Source organism: Cupressus sempervirens, chromosome 11 (assembly GCF_028749045.1).
Source record: "Cupressus sempervirens isolate cs-2001-9-10 chromosome 11, ASM2874904v1, whole genome shotgun sequence".
In the NCBI taxonomy this organism is placed as follows: Eukaryota; Viridiplantae; Streptophyta; class Pinopsida; order Cupressales; family Cupressaceae; genus Cupressus; species Cupressus sempervirens.
Genome location: NC_143128.1, coordinates 628768931 through 628787046, shown reverse-complemented (window position 1 = coordinate 628787046; position 18116 = coordinate 628768931). Strand labels below are relative to the sequence as shown.

General features: G+C 33.4%; 1 protein-coding gene across 1 annotated transcript in view; it reads left to right on the top strand.

The window, feature by feature from the left end:
• The window catches only part of LOC149531293 (phosphate metabolism protein 8-like), an 87797-nt gene continuing 69681 nt past the window's right edge, over positions 1–18116 (top strand). The window contains exons 1-2 of the mRNA XM_089808317.1: positions 1–43; positions 1179–1472. Of these exons, the coding sequence (XP_089664443.1) occupies positions 1–43; positions 1179–1472 (337 nt within the window). The remainder of the gene's footprint in view (positions 44–1178; positions 1473–18116) is intronic.

The window sequence follows — 18116 nt, the reverse complement described above, 5'->3', positions numbered from 1 at the left end:
ATGCCTTTGCCATTTTATGCAAAGTTTCTGCTTTTTATTTCGGGTAAAATCATGCTTCAAGTGTGCGTATAAAATTCCCTGTTGAAGATATTTTTTTTCTTGACTCGCTATCATCTTAACCTAACCTGTTACGCCTGGCCCAGCTTAATTACATTTTTTAAGTGGCAATTCCTTGCAAATAATAAAAAGTCTAGTGATCTTATCTCGTCTTCATTACGGTTCTAGAAAATGACGTTTCGAAGGAGCCCACTTCAAAAAACAAAAACATCTTTTTAATTGCACAGACCACCACACAGTTTTTAAATTTGTTTGATTATAAATTTAAGCAATTTATCAAGTCAACGACGACTCCGCACTAATCGTTATCGCTGATATTGTTTTCGCTTGTCTCTTCTTTAATTATTATTCAGTTCGGTACCTGAATCTAAAAATAAAGTGATCTGATATTAATCAATAGAATTTAAGAGAAAAGGAAGAAAAAAAAGGGTGATAGTTTGATGTGAAGCAAATTTTTTAATACAACTGGTAACGATAGATTAGATGAAGCTCGTGTCAATGAAACTAGCCCCAACCCATATTATTCGAATTATTTCAATTTGTAAACTAAAACTATATTTCATTATTTTTACTTACCTGCGATATTCTAAGTTCGAATGTCCAAATTCTAAATTTTGACAATAAAAAACTTAAGTTTTAAAATAGACAAAAACTTGAACCCATTCATGATATCAGAACGATAGAGATGCACGGTGGGGAATACTAAGATTGTCGGTCGAATACATTTTGGCCCCTGTTAGATATTGCGTAAGGAATCTGATCTCGTAATTCTTAAGACGACTGTCTGTTCACGCCGTGAAACATTAATCTGATCTCTATGGACAAAACGATTCTCCTCAAGTGATGTAATGCACACGTCGCCGTATTCATTAAAGATGTTATATTTATAGAGAGCTAATCAGGCATAAAAATTTGACTTGCAGTGGATATTGAGTGTAAGAGGAATGTCTCTTTGCAGTGATATTGCTCGAGAAATCTTAAAGAGAGTGGACAGCACCACTATTGCAACAAGGAACAAGGCCTATGGGAGGATACTTGTTCTTCACTTTGGCCTTCAACAAGAAACGATGAGCTTAAACAATTGATTTATTCCTTGGGTGGGTTCAACAAGTTCTATGCAGATTGCTTTCCCCTCATCGATATTTCCCAAGAAGATTGTCAAGAAATTTTCAATCTTTTTGAGGAAAATGACGAAGTTTCTCGATCCGATTTTGTCTGTGTTGTAGACATTCATTACAACAATGAATCTGTTTACTCCAAAGTTGTCATGAAAATTCCAGCTGAAGATGATATCATAGATTGTGGGTCATCCACAGTATTTCCATTGGTAATAGATCTTCCTTGTAATTCTGATGGCACTGTCGTTTCAATTTCAGCTAATGATGAGAAAGATTTAGAGGGATTCGTATTTTCGGGTAATTTGAGCCTCAGTTGGATTCTCATCAATAGAACATGTTGTAAATTGTAGACCATTTTCCTTATAATTCAATAATGGCCAGACTTGGCAGGAACCATTCATTAGCCTTAGCACTAGCAAACTATTACATAATAATTTAATAACATTAATTCAATATGATTTGGTAATATGATTACATAAGTTGAAATAATAAATAGATTTGACCACCTTTTAGCCCTACAATTTTAGTTCACGGTTTTGCTTCTATTAGAGGATAAACATCTTTGAATGTCAAATTTAGGACACTATATTATATCGATGAATAATTATCTCCCTCATTTAAGAACCACGCATTGAGGATGCAGCAAGTGCATGTACTATTTCCTCATTTAACTAAGGAATGTGATTTTGTCAAACTCACCTACGGCACACTCAGAACTTTTCTCTAAAATAACATCATGTTCACCATGTTGACTTTAAGTACAACTCTACTAAAATTGGTGCTTGTACTAAATAATGTGCAATTATTTCATCAATAGTGACATAAACTAGATATTTGATGGTTTTAAATCTTAAACTTATTATTGGAAACATCTACATTGGTAGATGTATCACTTCTAAATGATAAGAATGTATATAATAAATCATCTTGCTAAAATAATTGCTCTCAAATCGATCCCAAGTACAAACAAGGGTTGCACACATGTAGAGTCTCTGCATAACATAAGGAAAGAAGAGGTATTATATGTATGTAGTATCTTATAGGATTGGTTTGGGATTATGAAAGAGGTTCCCTTTAACCTAGGCATAGGTGAATTCTTCTATGAAATTTATTATTTTAAGAAACTGAATTTAGAGCATAAAAGTAGAATATAATTTGCATTAAGAAATAATGATATATCATTAATCATGAATAGAAATTATAAAAGTAGAGAAAAAGTTTCTCTAAATAAAATTCCTTTTATAGAAAATAAGCTGAAAGGATTAGTTCCAATATTTTAAATTCACTTAAAACTTAACTATTATGGTTTTTAAGGCCTAAGAGAGACCCATTTGTGCTATAGTAGTAGTAATAATGTTTAAATAGGAAATGTGAGTATAGATTTTGTTGTTGATTAATTACTATTACATTGAACATAGTATGGTTCTAAATCTTAGAACCAAAAATTAGAGGAAAAAATAGAATTGGGAAGGCAAAAAATTGATAGTGTACGAGCACCTAGGCTAACTCCTAATCCTAGTTTTAGGTTTTTTATTTTGGCTTCTATTGACCTTATCAAAATTAGTTAGATCTATTTGGACCTTAGAAGGTCATGGTTAGGTTTGTTCCTAGGTGGAGTTGACTAGGTTCAATCCACTTTATGCGGTTTGGTTTTGCTTGCTTAATTTTGTTAAAGGTGATTGGTCTTATACCCTAAAACGTTTGAGGAAGGTATTGTTTTGAACTTATCTTCTCCTTGTTGACATTAAGATCAATTTGTCTATTAGTAACTCACACATAGTCAATTGGTTATGTTTCTACTAAGCATTAGAATCTATGTAAAGTTCATACCAAGTGTAGCAGTGTTTACCAAGTTTTTCAATGGAAACTTTGTTAACCAGGCTCCACAGTGTTAACCAAGTTACACAATGTTAACTATGCAATCTAGTGCTTAACAAGCTTGTAGTTTTAGCGATGTGAATCCAGTGTTGACTAAGCGATGGAGTGTCAACTAAGTGATTCAATTTATGTTGAGTTTCATGGTGTTCACTGAGTCATACAGTGCTGACCGAGTTTAAGCTACTTTAAAGTGATGAGTATGAATTGAGCCTCTTTGTGAACCGAGTGTCAGATGATGCCAAGTGTTGAAAATGGTAGTTGAGTATCATAACATCATTGAGCTTGTTTTCAAAGCCCAAGTTATAGCAGTTGGGCTGACTTTGTGCATTATGTTGAAATTGGTTTTGTAGCCGAAACCAATAAGCTATGATTTGGATTGGTATATATGTAATACATTTTAATATATCCAATTATGAAAAATGTAGAGATGTGAAGATTATGTGATGAGTAGAAGTGCAAATTAAGGAAGGCTACAAGTAGTATATGGGACAAAAAAGATTTATATATATAGCAAGGTGATCATTACAATTCAACAAAACTCAACCAACAAATCAAAGTTGCAAAACAAAGATTAGCCACTGGTTCATCCTAATAGGTGTATCAATCAAATACTTTAACAAGGTAGACTTAACAGTCTTTGATAAATCTCTTAGCTAAGTGCATACTTCATTGTATATTTTGTAAATCCTTTGACAAGGTGGACCTCATAGTCCTTATTGCTCCTAATAGGGTAGATCATCAGAAGTGATGAATTGTAAGCCTCAACAATCCAACTTTATACTACAGTACTAAAGCTTATGGGTATCATCCCCACCCCAGTTTTACTTTCTAATTGTTAGGTTTTCAGGTTACCATATCTTGTGTCAAATTACAATGAATGTTTATTTTCTTTCATTCTTTCATGCATGCAATTAGATCAATATATTATATGAAGGATTAATTGAAGTTAGATAAGGTTTTATTGGTCACTAATTCAGCCCTCCCTTCTTAATAACTCTATCTACCTTATATTTCCAATAGTCTTGTGTGATGTTTTTGCATCTTTTTGGTAGGGCTAGAGGTCCTCCATCATCATTTGCACAAAAAGTTGAGAAAGATGTAAAAAGAGATGTCAATTGTTTCTGAAGTTGTCAAATGGGGAAAAATGGTAAAAACATGTAAATTGATGCTCTGAAGGATAAATACTCCTACGCATCATAAATGGACCATGATGGAACTAATTGGAACATTCCTAGTGATAGATGTCCAAAAATTGCAAAAGAATGCAAAAGTTGTCAGCAACATTATGATGTTGCATGAAAAAATTTGAGCAAGAATTGAACATATCATGGATCTGAGGTTGATGGTTACTCTAAGTATCTAAAACCTCTTGGTAATCTTATAAACCCAAGAAATGAACCCATTCCAACCACTAGAAGTTTTAATAAGAATTTTTTTTATAAGTGGATTCACTAAATCTAGATTCAAAAGTTGACAATTTTGATCATTGCATGTATGGATCAATGGATTGAAAGGCTCATTTTGGTGTTTTCTTCTTGTTTTTCATATTTTTATAGTAATTTTTTTCTTATAATTCATGTTCATTAAATTCCATTTGTACATAGTTAGAAAATTTCTTGTATATAGGTTGTATGTTGTTTTTTGCTTTGACAGTTTTTGGGAAAATGGCTCCCCCATGAATCCTTAGTATGGAATCATAATACTTTTTTGGGGATATGTAAGTAGAGCCTTTGTAAAATTTACATAAAAAATGAGAGGCCTAAAATAACATGGCATCTATTTTATAAAGTCATGCCCTAGGTGAGCCTTTCATGCATTGCTAGGTGCTCATTGTGCTAGTGAGTGGGGTTTGCTAGATTGAGTATATTAGATAATTCAATCTAGAGATGAAGAAGGAGGAGAGATGTCTAAGGAAGTCATATGTGAGAGAAGAAATTCCCATGACAAGATTTTCTAGGGTATTTATGAAACTCTTGTTCATGCTAATAAGAAAGACTCAAAACCCTTATTTTCAGGCACCTATATAGAAACAAAGTGTATAGATAGGTTGAGGATATGAGACCCACAAAATCTTGTATGAATGGAAAAATTTTATCCAAAATGGAGATTAGTTTGACACCTTGTTAAGAGAAGTTTGAAGTTGTGGCCCAAAAACTAGTTTTTGAGGCCTAATTCTGTTGGGTCTAATTAGGATAGTTTTGTCAATTTTGAGGGAATCAATCTGAAGACCTATTGATTTTGAGTTAAAAAAGGTTTTGACAAGGATAAAGACCACCAACTTACAGTCCTTACTCCATGTTGAAGGCATAAGGTCCATTTTTGGTATAGTTGTGATCTTGACGGATATGTGGGAATGTCCTTAGGATGAGTGGAAGTTGTAACTTCATTGGTGTAGCTAGATGGTGAAGTGTGGGAGGATAGGATACACATCCTTTTGGGTGTAGGATGAAAAACGAGAACCCTAATAGGCTAGAAGATATCCTAGTGAGTCCTTGGAGAAGGAAAGGACTAGTAAGGAATCCAACTTACATTAGATTGTTATCAGAGAAGATTGTGATTTGGCTTGTGGATAGATGTTATAGGATGAGGAATAAGTAGGGGAAATGTTCAAAAATTATGACCAAAACATAATTGGCCAAATAAGTGTGTGAAAAAAAGGAGAGAAATAGGATCCTTGAAGAAACCCTAGAGGAAATGGAAACAAGATTGGAAGAAGTTGTTGAAGCAGCCAAGAAGAAAGACTGAGAGGGTAGTGGTAAGGGTAAGGAGAAGATTGAAGAGGAAGATCTCCTTCCTAAACCAAACCCTTCATTAAATAAATAAGAATTCCTAAAATTCATTAAGGCATTGGGTGAGAAATCCCTAGAAGGGACTCCCTTGTTTAGTGCAAAGATGGACACTAAATTTGTGATGAAATGGATTGAGGGAATGGAAAATCATTTTGAGTGTGAAGGTGTGACTAAAGTACAAAAGGTTAAGGTAGTGAAGTCTAGGCTAAGAGGATCAACCCTAACCTAGTGGAAGTATTTCTAAGAAGAGAGGGGGAAAATGGGTAACAAACCCATTGTAAATTTGAAAGTCATGATGACCAAGGTGAAGGAGAAATATCTACCTAAAGACTATGAGATCCAATTGCACAAAAAAATGTAAAGCTTATAGAAGAAAGAAATGAATGTAGCAACCTACATTGAGGAGTTACAAAAATTATGTTTGATATTTTGACCCTAAGAAGAGGATCCTCTATAAGTGTCTAGGTATCTATGTGGTTTGAAGTGGAACATACAAGAAGAGATCAATTTGTGGACACCAACAACAGCCTATAAATGTTTCCATTTGGCTCTATAGATGGAAGAAAAGAATAGGAAGAAATTAGACTCCAACTTCAGAGGCAGAAGTAGAGGAAAAGATGGTAGACATTAAAGAAGTTATTGTGGTAGAGGCTCAGATTCAAGAACACATGATGAAACCAAGTCTATAGAGCAACAGGAAGGGAACTAAAATAGAGGTATTTATAGCAAAGGAAGAATCTATAACTATAATGGGAGAGGAGTAAGTAACAACGAAGATAAATGATCCTACTTTGCAAGCATGAAGTGCTATAATTGCAACCGGATGGGATACCATAGCTATAAATTTAAAAGAATCAATTATGGGAAACAAGAGTCCAATAACAATAGTAAAACATCTAAACTATCCTTAGAATCAAGAAAAGGGGAAAATCTAATGATAAGAAGTACCTTGATTAAGAAACCCGTAAAGGAAGAACCAAGCCAAAGAAGAGCTCTATTTAGGGTGAAGTGCAAGATGATGGGAAAAGTGGGTAAGCTCGTCATAAACTTAGGTTCCATAGATAACATTGTGCCAGACAAGGAAGCTAATAAACTAAAGTTGATAAAGATTCCCCATAGCAACCCCTATAAAGTCACATGGTTAAATAGGCGGCAACTTATTTTGGCGATTGAAAAACCATGGTTGGATTTCTCAATAGCAAGGTATAAAGATAAGGTGTTCTATGACATCCTACCTATGGATGAATTCCATCTCCTATTCGGTATACCATGGAAATTTTATAGGAAGGTAATGCTTTATGGAGACAAGAATGCGTACTCCTTCCAAAATGATGGTGTGGCATTCAAGATCTAGTCCTTAATAGAAGGAGATGTCAAGTCTCCAAATCCTAATTTTCTTATGGTTGGTGATAAAGGGTTCATAAGTACCTTGGAGGAAGGTGAAGGGATAGGTTTTCCCTAGTGTTAAAGCCTAAATAAAAATTTGTTAATAAGGCAGGAAAGAAAATAAAGCTACCCAAAGAAGTGTAAGAAATGCTTCAAGAATAAAAGGATATTGCTAGTGATGGACAACTTGCTACCATACCTCCCAAGAGACCTATTAGCTATCAAATTGACTTCATGCTAGGAGTCACCCTTCCTAACAAAGCTACCTATGAAATGACCCCTCAACAAAATGAAGAAATTGCCAAGAAAATCCAAAAACTGTTACAACAAGGCCTAATTAGGAATTTAGTATAAGTGCTTATATTGTGCCTACTATTTTAGAACCTAAATAGGGGGGAACATGGAGACTTTGTATTGATTCAAGATCCATAAATAGGACTAGCATTAGGTATAGGTTCCAAATACCTAGGATTGAAGACCTAATGGACTTTTTAAGTGAAGCAAGCTACTTTACCAAGATAGATTTAAATGTGGCTATCACCAAACTAGGATCTAAGGGAAGGGAATGAATGAAACCAATGTTCAAGACCACAGAATATTTCTATGAATGGCTTGTAATGCCATTGGATTATCAAATGCCCCATTTAACTTTATGAGGCTTATGAATAAGATATTGAAGGATTACATTGGTAAGTTCTTTATTGTCTTTTTAGATGACATTTTTATTTTTTGTAAAACTAAAGAGGAACATATCAAACATTGGAGAATTCTTTTCATTGCATGAGGAAAATCTCATGATAAATTTGGAGAAGTGTGAATTCATGAAGCAGGAGCTGGTCTACCTTGAGAGTTTTTTTTGTCTCAAAGGAATCTCAAGATGGATCCTAGAAAGGTGGATTCCATCCTAAATTGGCCTATTCCAAAAGCTGCAACTAAGGTGGGAAGTCTTCATGGATTTGCCCAATACTATATAAAGTTCATCAAACATTTTAGTTTTATTTGTGCTCCAATGTTAGACACTATCAAAGGTGGAATGAAGACAAGGTTTCATTAGACTTGTTAAGGAAATGGTGGGTTTGAGAGACTAAAAAAGAGGGTAGCTACTTAGCCTCCACTTATTCTACTTAGTTTTAACAAGCTACTCACAATGGAGTGTGATGCTAGCAATGTAGCAATTGGGGCTATCCTAAGCCAAGAAAGGAGGCCAATGGCTTTTCATAGGTAGAAGTTAAATGATGCAAATAAGAAGTAATCTTCATATGAACTAGGTATTATCTAGTCTAAGCTTTGAGGAAGTTGAGGCATTACTTGATTCCAAAAGAGTTTGTGATCTATTCTAATAATCAAGTCCTTACCTTCATCAAATCCTAAGATAAACTCAGTAGCAAGCACATGAAATGAGTTGAATACCTACAAGCCTACAATTTTAACATCAAGAATAGGAAAGGGGTTCATAATAAGGTGGTTGATGTACTAAGTAGGAAACGTCTAATAGAGGAAGAGCTTTAGCTGCAGAGGATTGGGATTAATAGCTTTAAAGACCTGTATACTAATGATGAAGATTTTGTAGAGATTTACAAGGCATGTAAGGAATAAAATAATAATTTTTATAGTGATTTTTTTTACTACACTCTACAAAATGACTTTTTTTTTAAATGGAGTCAAGTATGTATTCCTAGGAGATCAATGAGGCAGAATTTAATTCAAGAAAAACATAATGGATCACTTAATGGTCACTTTGGAGTCAATAATACACAAGAACTAGTTGCTAGATTCTAATTTTGGCCTAAAATAAATAGGGATATTAGATAATAAGTTGAGTGGGGTGTTGTGTGGTATATCAAAAGGGAAAAGGCACATCTTCCAATGTAGGTCTCTATCAAACCCTATTGATTCCTAGTAGATCATGGGAGTTTTTAAGAAGAAAATTTGTTGTAGTGTTACCAAGGACCAAAAAAATATTTGATATCATTTATGTTGTGGTGGATAGATGTAGTTAAATGACACAATTTATCCCTTTTAGGATGATATGTGATGCTTTCCTTTGAGCATTGTTTTAGACAAGGACACCAAATACATGGGCCCTTTTTGGAAAACTTTATGCAAAATATTAGGCACCAATCTATCTTTTGGCACTGCATATCACCCTTAGATCAATGGCCAAATTGAGGTGGTAAACAAGATTTTTGGAAACTTGATGAGCTATCTTGCAAAGGAATATGGACAGGTTTGGGATCAACTCATTGGGCAAGCAAAGAATGCATATAATCATACAATCAATGGGTCCACTAGTAAGAGTACTTTTAAAATTGTCTATAGGTTATATTCTAGAGGGGTGTTTGAACTGAGAGAGATGAAGAATAGTGGACTTTGTTCATTCTATGAGGGAAATCCATGAAAGAGTGAGTAATACCCTAAATGAGAATACTAAGAAACTCAAACATAAAATGGATGACGGTAGGAGAGATGTAAAATTCAAGGTTTGAGATCTTGTGATGGTTCTTTTGAACAAGGAAAGGTTGCTGAAAGGAGTCCCTCATAAACTTTAGATGAGAAAATTAGGACTTTGCAAAATCTTTTCCAAATATGGAAACAATTCCTACAAGGTGGAACTACCTAAGGACATTGGACTACCACCCAGTTTAATTGTTGCAGACCTAGTGATCTACAAAGGTCTTATCCTAGATGTTTTTAAGTGGCTTTAGAAAGTCACTCAAGTAGTAGAAGACATAAAGTTAACTCCTCCACCACCTAAAAGAGAAGATAAGGTACTTGACTCAAGAGCTTACAAACAAACTAGGACCAAGACCTACTTGGAGCATCTTATAAAGTAGCATGGTATTGGTGATGCATAGGAAAATTAGGTTAAAGAAGTGGACTTCAAGAAGCTAGGCATAGATCCCAACTTACTTAATCCAAAGGTGGATTAACATTTTTTTGGGGGGAGTATGGTGTAGGAGCACCTAGGGTAACTCCTAATCCAAGTCCTAGGTTTTTATTATTTTGGCCTATGCTAAACTTAGCCAAGTTAGTTAGATGTGCTTTGACCTTAGAAGTTCATAGTTAATTTTATTGCTAAGTGGAAGTGACTAGGTTCAATCCACTCTAGGTGGTTTAGGTTTTCCTTCCTTTGTGTTGCTTGTGTTTAGGTTGTTAGGGGTTATGGGTCTTATACCCTAAATTTTTTTAGGAAGGTGTGGTTTTGAACCTACCTTATCCTCTATGATGTTTTTACATCCTTTTGGCATGGGTTGTAGTTGCTACATTATCATTTGGCCAAAAAGATGTAAGAGATGTTAAAAAAGATGTCAATTGTTGCCAAAGTTGTCAAATAGGGAAAAATGGTAAAAAAAATGTGAATTTATTCTCTCAAGGATAAATCATACCTAGGCATCATAAATAGACCATGTTGGACCTACTTGGAAGGTTGTAATTGATAGATGTCAAAAAATTGCAAAAGTTGTCAGCAACTTTGAATGCTTATATGACAACATTTGAGCAAGAATTGAACATGTCCTAGGTCAGAACTTGATGATTACTCTAACTCTTCGAGACCTTTTGGTAATCTTATGAAACCACAAAATGAATGCATTCCAAGGGTTGGCAGTTGTAATAAGAAAAGTTTTGCAAGTGCATCCATGAAATCTATATTTAGAATTTGACAATTTTGATCATTATATGCACGAATCAATGAAATGAAAGGCTCATTTTGGTTTTTTCTTCTTTTTTTTCATTATTTTATTATACTTTTTTTCCTAGAGTTTTATTTTTTTAGATTCCATCTATGCATACTTAGAAAATCACTTGTATCCAGGCTATACATTATTTTTTCTTTGACATTTTTTGGGAAAATGGCTCCCCCATGAATCCTCAACTTGGAATCATCATGGTTTTTGGGATATGTAAGTGGAGACCTTGTATGGTGTACATAGCAAAGGAGATGCCTAGAAAAGTTTGGTAGTTATTTTTAAAGAGATGTCCTCGGCGAGCCTTTCATACATGGCTAGGTGCTTGCAGTGCTAGCAAGTGGGATTTGGTAGATTGAATGCATTAGATACTTAAATATAAGAGATAAAGAAGGATGTTGGATGTGTAAAAAAGCCATATGTGAGGGAATACATTCCCATGACAATATTTCTAAGGGTATTTATGAAACCATTTTTCATGCTGATAAGAAAGATTCAAAAGCCTTATTTTTTGGCACCTATTTAGGAAGGAGGTCTACATAAAGGTTGAGCACTTGAGATTGACAAAATATTTTAGGATTTCCAAAAGGATATCAACAATGGAGATTAGCTTGATACCTTTTCAAGAGAATTTTTGAGTTTTGGAGGCCAAATTATACTAGGTCTAATTAGGACAATTTTGTTATGTTTGAGGGAATCAATAAGAAGACCTATTGATTTTGATTTGAGAAGCTTAGGAGAAGGATAAAGACCATAAAATTGCATCCCTTAGTCCATGTTGAAGGTAGAAGGTCCATTTTTGGTACAATTGTCATCTTCAGGGATATGTGGGAATGTCATTAGGATGAGTGCAAGTTGTAACTTCATTGGTGCAGCTAGATGGTGAAGTGTGGGAGGATAGAATAGACATCCTCTTGGGTATAGGGTGATAAAAGGAATCACTAATAGGCTAGAAGAGAGCCTAGCGTGTCATTGGAGAAGAGAAGGACTAGTAAGCAATCCAACTTATATCAAATTGTCTTGTCCTTAATTGATCAATTTCATTATGTCATTAAAGAGTTTCTTTGACAATTCCTATGAAAAATAATTTTTTTATTTATTAAAACTAAGAATTGAGTAAGAGTATGAAAACAATAATGTAGAATCCATAATACATTTAGCCAAAGATTATTTGTGGAAGAAAAAAATTGGTTGAAGATGAATGGAGCAACCAAAGAAAAGTGAAATTATCAAAAGTGAGGTATTAAATATGGAAGGTCTAGAAGAGAATTTCTCATAATTAGTTTATTATTGACCCAACTAAATAGAATTAAATCCCCAAGAGAAGCTTATTGTTGTGATTAGAAACATAAAGATGACACAATGTTAAGTAACATGGATCATGTCTAGAAATTATATTGTCATTGATGTAGATATGATCCAGATGTAGATTTAGATCTCACATAAGTATGAGATAAGGAGACATGTCTCTTGAAGAGACATGTTTGCAAGTTTTAAATGTCATTAGTTAGTATAAAATAATATAACTTAGCATATGTATAGTATATACATTATTAGATGCATAAATAATATATGTAATATATATATTATATATGTGTGTATATATATATATATATTTGTGTGTGTGTGTGTGTGTGTGTGTGTGTGTATCTATGTGCGCACACACACACACACACACACACACACACACACACACACACACACACACACACACACACACACACACATAAAGGAATATTTATATTATCATCAATAATGAAAATCATAATCATATCAATCTGACTGTAACTACAAACTTAACACTTCCTCTTAGTTAAGAAGGAGGATGGATGTGTAAATAAGCCATATGTGAGAGAATACATTCCCATGACTATATTTATAAGGGTATTTATGAAACCATTTTTGGTGCCGATAAGAAAGATTCAAAAAGCCTTTTTTTTAGGCACCTATTTAGGAAGAAGGTGTACATAAACGTTGAGCACCTAAGATTGACAAAATATTTAATGATTTCCAAAAGGATATCAACAATGGAGATTATCTTGATATCTTTTTAAGAGAAGTTTGGAGTTTTGGAGGCCAAATTGTACTAGGTCTAATTAGAACAATTTTGTTATGTTTGAGGGAATCAATAAGAAGACCTATTGATTTTGATTTGAGAAGCTTAGGAGAAGGATAAAGACCATAAAATTGCATCCCTTACTCCATTTTGAAGGTAGAAGATTCATTTTTGGTACAATTGTGATCTTTAGGGATATGTGGGAATGCCATTAGGATGAGTGCAAGTTGTAATTTCATTGGTGCAGCTAGATGGTGAAGTGTGGGAGGATAGGATAGACATCCTCTAGGGTTTAGGTTAATAAAGTGAATCACTAATAGCCTAGAAAAGAGCCTAGTGAGTCACTGGAGAAGAAAAGAACTAGTAAGAAATCCAACTTATATCAATTTGTCTTGTCCTTCATTGATCAATTTCATTATGTCATTAAAGAGTTTCTTTGACAATTCCTATGAAAAAGAGTTTTTGAATTTATTAAGACTAAGAATTGAATAAGAATATGAAAACAATAATGTAGAATCCATAATACATTTAGCCAAAGATTATTTGTGGAAGAAAAAAATTGGGTGGAGATGAATGGAACAACCAAAGAAAAGTGAAATGATCAAATGTGAAGTATTAAATATGGAAGGTCTACAAGAGAATTTCTCATAATTAGTTTATTATTGACCCAATTAAATAAAATTCAATCCCCAAGAGAAGCTTATTGTTGTGATTAGAAACATCAAGATGACACCATGTTAAGTAAAATGGATCATGTTTGGAAATTATATTGCCATTTTTATAAATATGTTCCAGATGTAGATTTAGATCTCACATAAGTATGAGATAAGGAGACATGTCTGCAAGGTTTAAAAATCATTAATTAGTATAAAATAATATAACTAACCATATGTATAATATATACATTATTATATGTATAAATAATAGATGTAAGATATATATTATATGTGTGTGTGTGTGTGTGTGTGTGTGTGTGTGTGTGTGTGTAAAGGAATATTTATATTATCATCAATAATGAAAATCATAATCATATCAATTCAACTGTAACTACAAACTTAACACTTCCTCTTAGTTAAGAAGGATTGATATAGAACATATTATGTTCTTGAGTGTATGAAGAGATATTTTCTTAGTATAATATTCCTCGAATGAAATTTTTAGGGATACAAACATAAGTCCATCACCACACACATATATTATATATGAAAGTTGCTATGATTCATAATGAGATTAAATTTCTCAACACGTCTCCTTTTAGCAAGGAGGGAAATTAAGCAATTAATATTACTTAAATATAAGTTTAAATGCCACCTTAAGTGTTGTCTATAATATATTTAAATTATGGTGTCCGAAAATGTCCAACCTGGAGAACCATAACAACCTTCATAGTGTCCAGAAAGATTCAGCCCGAAGAACCATGATAAATTGGTTATCAAGGTGTCCAAAAAAATCTAGCTTGAAGAACCAATATAACACTTGCTCCAATAGATTTTAGTGTTAGGAGATAGATCTACTATTTATAATATCATCACCTTACAATAGTTTTCTTTTGTTTGTTATCATAATTTCTAATAGACTGAGACATCAACTTAATGTAGTCTGTTATGATTATAGGTCCAATTATTGATAAGATCATCACCTTTCAATAACTCCTCTCTAGGTATATGCATCAATCAAAGATCACCATATTTCATGACATAATTACAAAAACATCATGTAGTAACTCACATGATATCCACCATGAACAATCAAAGGGTGTATACACCATAGCTACTACTAGAGGGTGGAACAAAGGGTTTTTAGCTCATACTTCTCTCTCATAAAGGAGAGAACATTGCAAATAATTCTTGTTAGAAATTCTCCTCATAGAGGATATATCATCCACAAAGGATTGCATCTCAAAAATTCTCCTTCTGAACATCGATCATGAGAAGTCATGTCCTCTAGTTACATCCTCAAAACTCTCTTCACCTAGGAATGTTTGTCAAACTCACTCTGAATCTAATATCAATTTTATATTTTTCTAGTGATAAATCATCACCTCCTCATGATATAGGTAGGATTAGGCTCATCAACATCATGTAGTCACCCACATGTATTTCTATACTCCCTTTGAGAATCAATCTTCTAAGCTCCTGTGTTTCCTTCGAAGAAGTGTCATACTCCCTCTTAATGCAGAAGAATCTCATAAACTCAATCATCAAAGATGAGAGTCTCATTTTATCCATCTTGATCATTAGGGTCATTGCAACTACTATCATTAGATTGAGTCTGCAAAATATCTAGTAGCATTTGTAAAGTACTAACTTTCTTTTCCTATAAGAACATCCTCAACCACAAAGGAATTTTTTAAAGCCAAATAACCTTTATAGTATGTATAAGAGAGATAAATTGAAAAAAACTAAGAATACTTATCTCGATATTAAGATTCATAATTTTCTTCTTAAATATTTTAGAATGGAACATCTCTCCTCTAAAAGTGGGAAATGGAAGATTGACTATTATTCCCCCCACAACATAAAATTTCCACTTATTCTTATATTGTTTATATGATAAATGCTTTCTAAGTTCTAGTTTTCTCTTTTTTATGAATTGAAAGTCTGAACATTCATTTAGCTTAATTGTAGAAGAGAACAAAAACTCATCCACAATACACCAATATCTTGATTGAGTATGATTGTGCCACTTGAATGACTATGTAACTCATATGTCAAGTTTCATTTAAGAAAGAAACACTCATAGATGGTTGAATTGAAGTCACCACTTTCTCATGATGTACATAAGGGGTAGGCCCATTAAAATCACATAGTTGCATGAATTCTAGTCCTCTTGACTTTTACAACTTCTTGATCACTATGGATTCCATCACAACATGGTTTACTCCCTCTGAATCAATATGATTGAGATTATTGAAGGTTGACAAAACCATATACTCTATTTTCTCTCTCTCCTTCACGGTTGCAACTGATGAAATGTCAAATTTCTGACTCCCTCTTAATCTCAATCTCCTTTTTTTTCTTTTCTTTTTTCTATAAGAACATTCTTAGAGGAAAATATCAAGGCACATAGGTCTTATAAAAATTTATCTTTAATAATTATTCTCAATAATTATATTTTGATTATAAGAACATTAGAAATTTGATTGATGTCACAAGATATCAATTATTATTAACATAACTTTCATTTTTGAAACTTTCATAATATTCAATATAGTTAATAATATATCTATCATAATATATATATTTTCATAAGCATATTATATATCCATAGATATATTATAATGACATATGCTGTTATAATAGATTATATTGCTATTTTGTGCCATCAATTAACCCATAAAATCTATCTATTTATTAAATCCCATGTTATGATTTATAATCCTAAAAGTTTATCTTGAGCCATTATATATATTTTACTGAAAAACTTACCATATATCTATTAATATATAAGTAAAGTAAGAAACATATTCATTTTATCTTAATGGGTAGGGTGCCTAAAACCCTTAATTGACTCGTGTATGTTAGTACTCATTGCTCACTAACACGTCAAACACTTCTTTGACCTCCATTTTATCTCTATGATGCCTCTGCAAGCCTTGCTACACTCTATAGGATAGCGGATAAAAGGTATAGGATAGTAATTAGTACTTGTTGGAGAGTCGAAGGAATCTTAATCTCCAACAAAATAGTACAAAAGACAAAAAAAAGTCAAACTTTTTTTTTCCCAAAATCTAGTAATTTTTTTCCATTGTTTTTATTTTTTTTACTACAAACTATGCAGATCATGAAGATCAAATGCTGAAATTTTTTAAAAAATCTATAATGTTTTCAATCTTTTGAAAATTGATCAACAACACATTTTGAGAGGAGGATAGCCGAGTCCCAATTTAAATGACGTACTGTTATAAACTATTTTCTTTTCGAAACCTCTCAGCAACCAGGAGCATCTTGAAGAAGGCGCATCGTCCACCGACACAAACTACATAAGAAAGAGCTCTCCACATAGATGTTAAATCCGCTTCTAGTCTTGTTACTGAGCGGTGTTTTCATTATCCCCTTTGATGAATTAAAACAGCAGCACAAAGAATAAAAACAGAGCATAAAAACAGAGCTTAAAAACAGAGCAGCAAAACTCAAATATATCAAAGAGCTATAAGTTTCTTCTTATTATTACAGCTGAGAGGAATGCTCTATTTATAGAGCTCATACATATTTCTAGAGGGTTCTTGAGAAGCTTCAAGAAAGGAAGCACTCTAGAGATTTCTACATAATTTTAAATTCACATTTTGCACAAAGAGAGAGGCTCCAAGAAGCAAGTAGAAAGTTCTGGACTGTGCATTAAATGCCCAGCTACTATAATAAACATTATTTTTAACACCCTTACGTGCACTCAATGTAAATAATGTTTGATCTATATTTATTTTCCACCGTCTTGTGTATTAGCGTGCAAGATTAATCAACTATGTACTCTTCCTTTAATCTCAAATGACGAATCGGGAGACTCGTATAGCTGAAGAATTGTGAAGAGGAACTCCAACATCCATCGTTGTAATAATAAACATGACTATTACAACATTAACTATGGATGCCTCACTTGAACCTGCAGTACCTTCAAAACATGAACCGTCGCATACCACAACCAATCTTACAATGCAGCCCATCATATTCACGGTTCCAAGGCATAACCATGATCCTCCTCAGTACACTCAAAGCACGCTGAATGGATACAGATGGAATATGATGAGAAGCATCTAGGTCATAAGAACGACATATCTAATGAGACAGACCATCAACAGGACACTCGAATCCAACCTTCAGACATAATAGAGGCTCAACTCGAAGGAACAACAGACCCATGAATTCGCGTGAAGAAGTCTCAGAATAGATGAGAAGTGGTTCCCAAATGTTCATTACGGACAACTAATAAAACAGACTTCCTATTTCTCAAGGAAAGAAATGAAATATATAGGTGTACTTCAAATTCAATATGCAATCATGTTAAGATTTCATCAGTGCTTCTTTCTCATGTAACCTGATTCTGATTTTGATCCCAAGGTGCCTTTTTATCTCTTGGTGACGTTCCATTATGCACACTTGTCAGCCCTTTCCAGCGGGTTTTAAATATGGTTTGAGCCCTATCATATTGT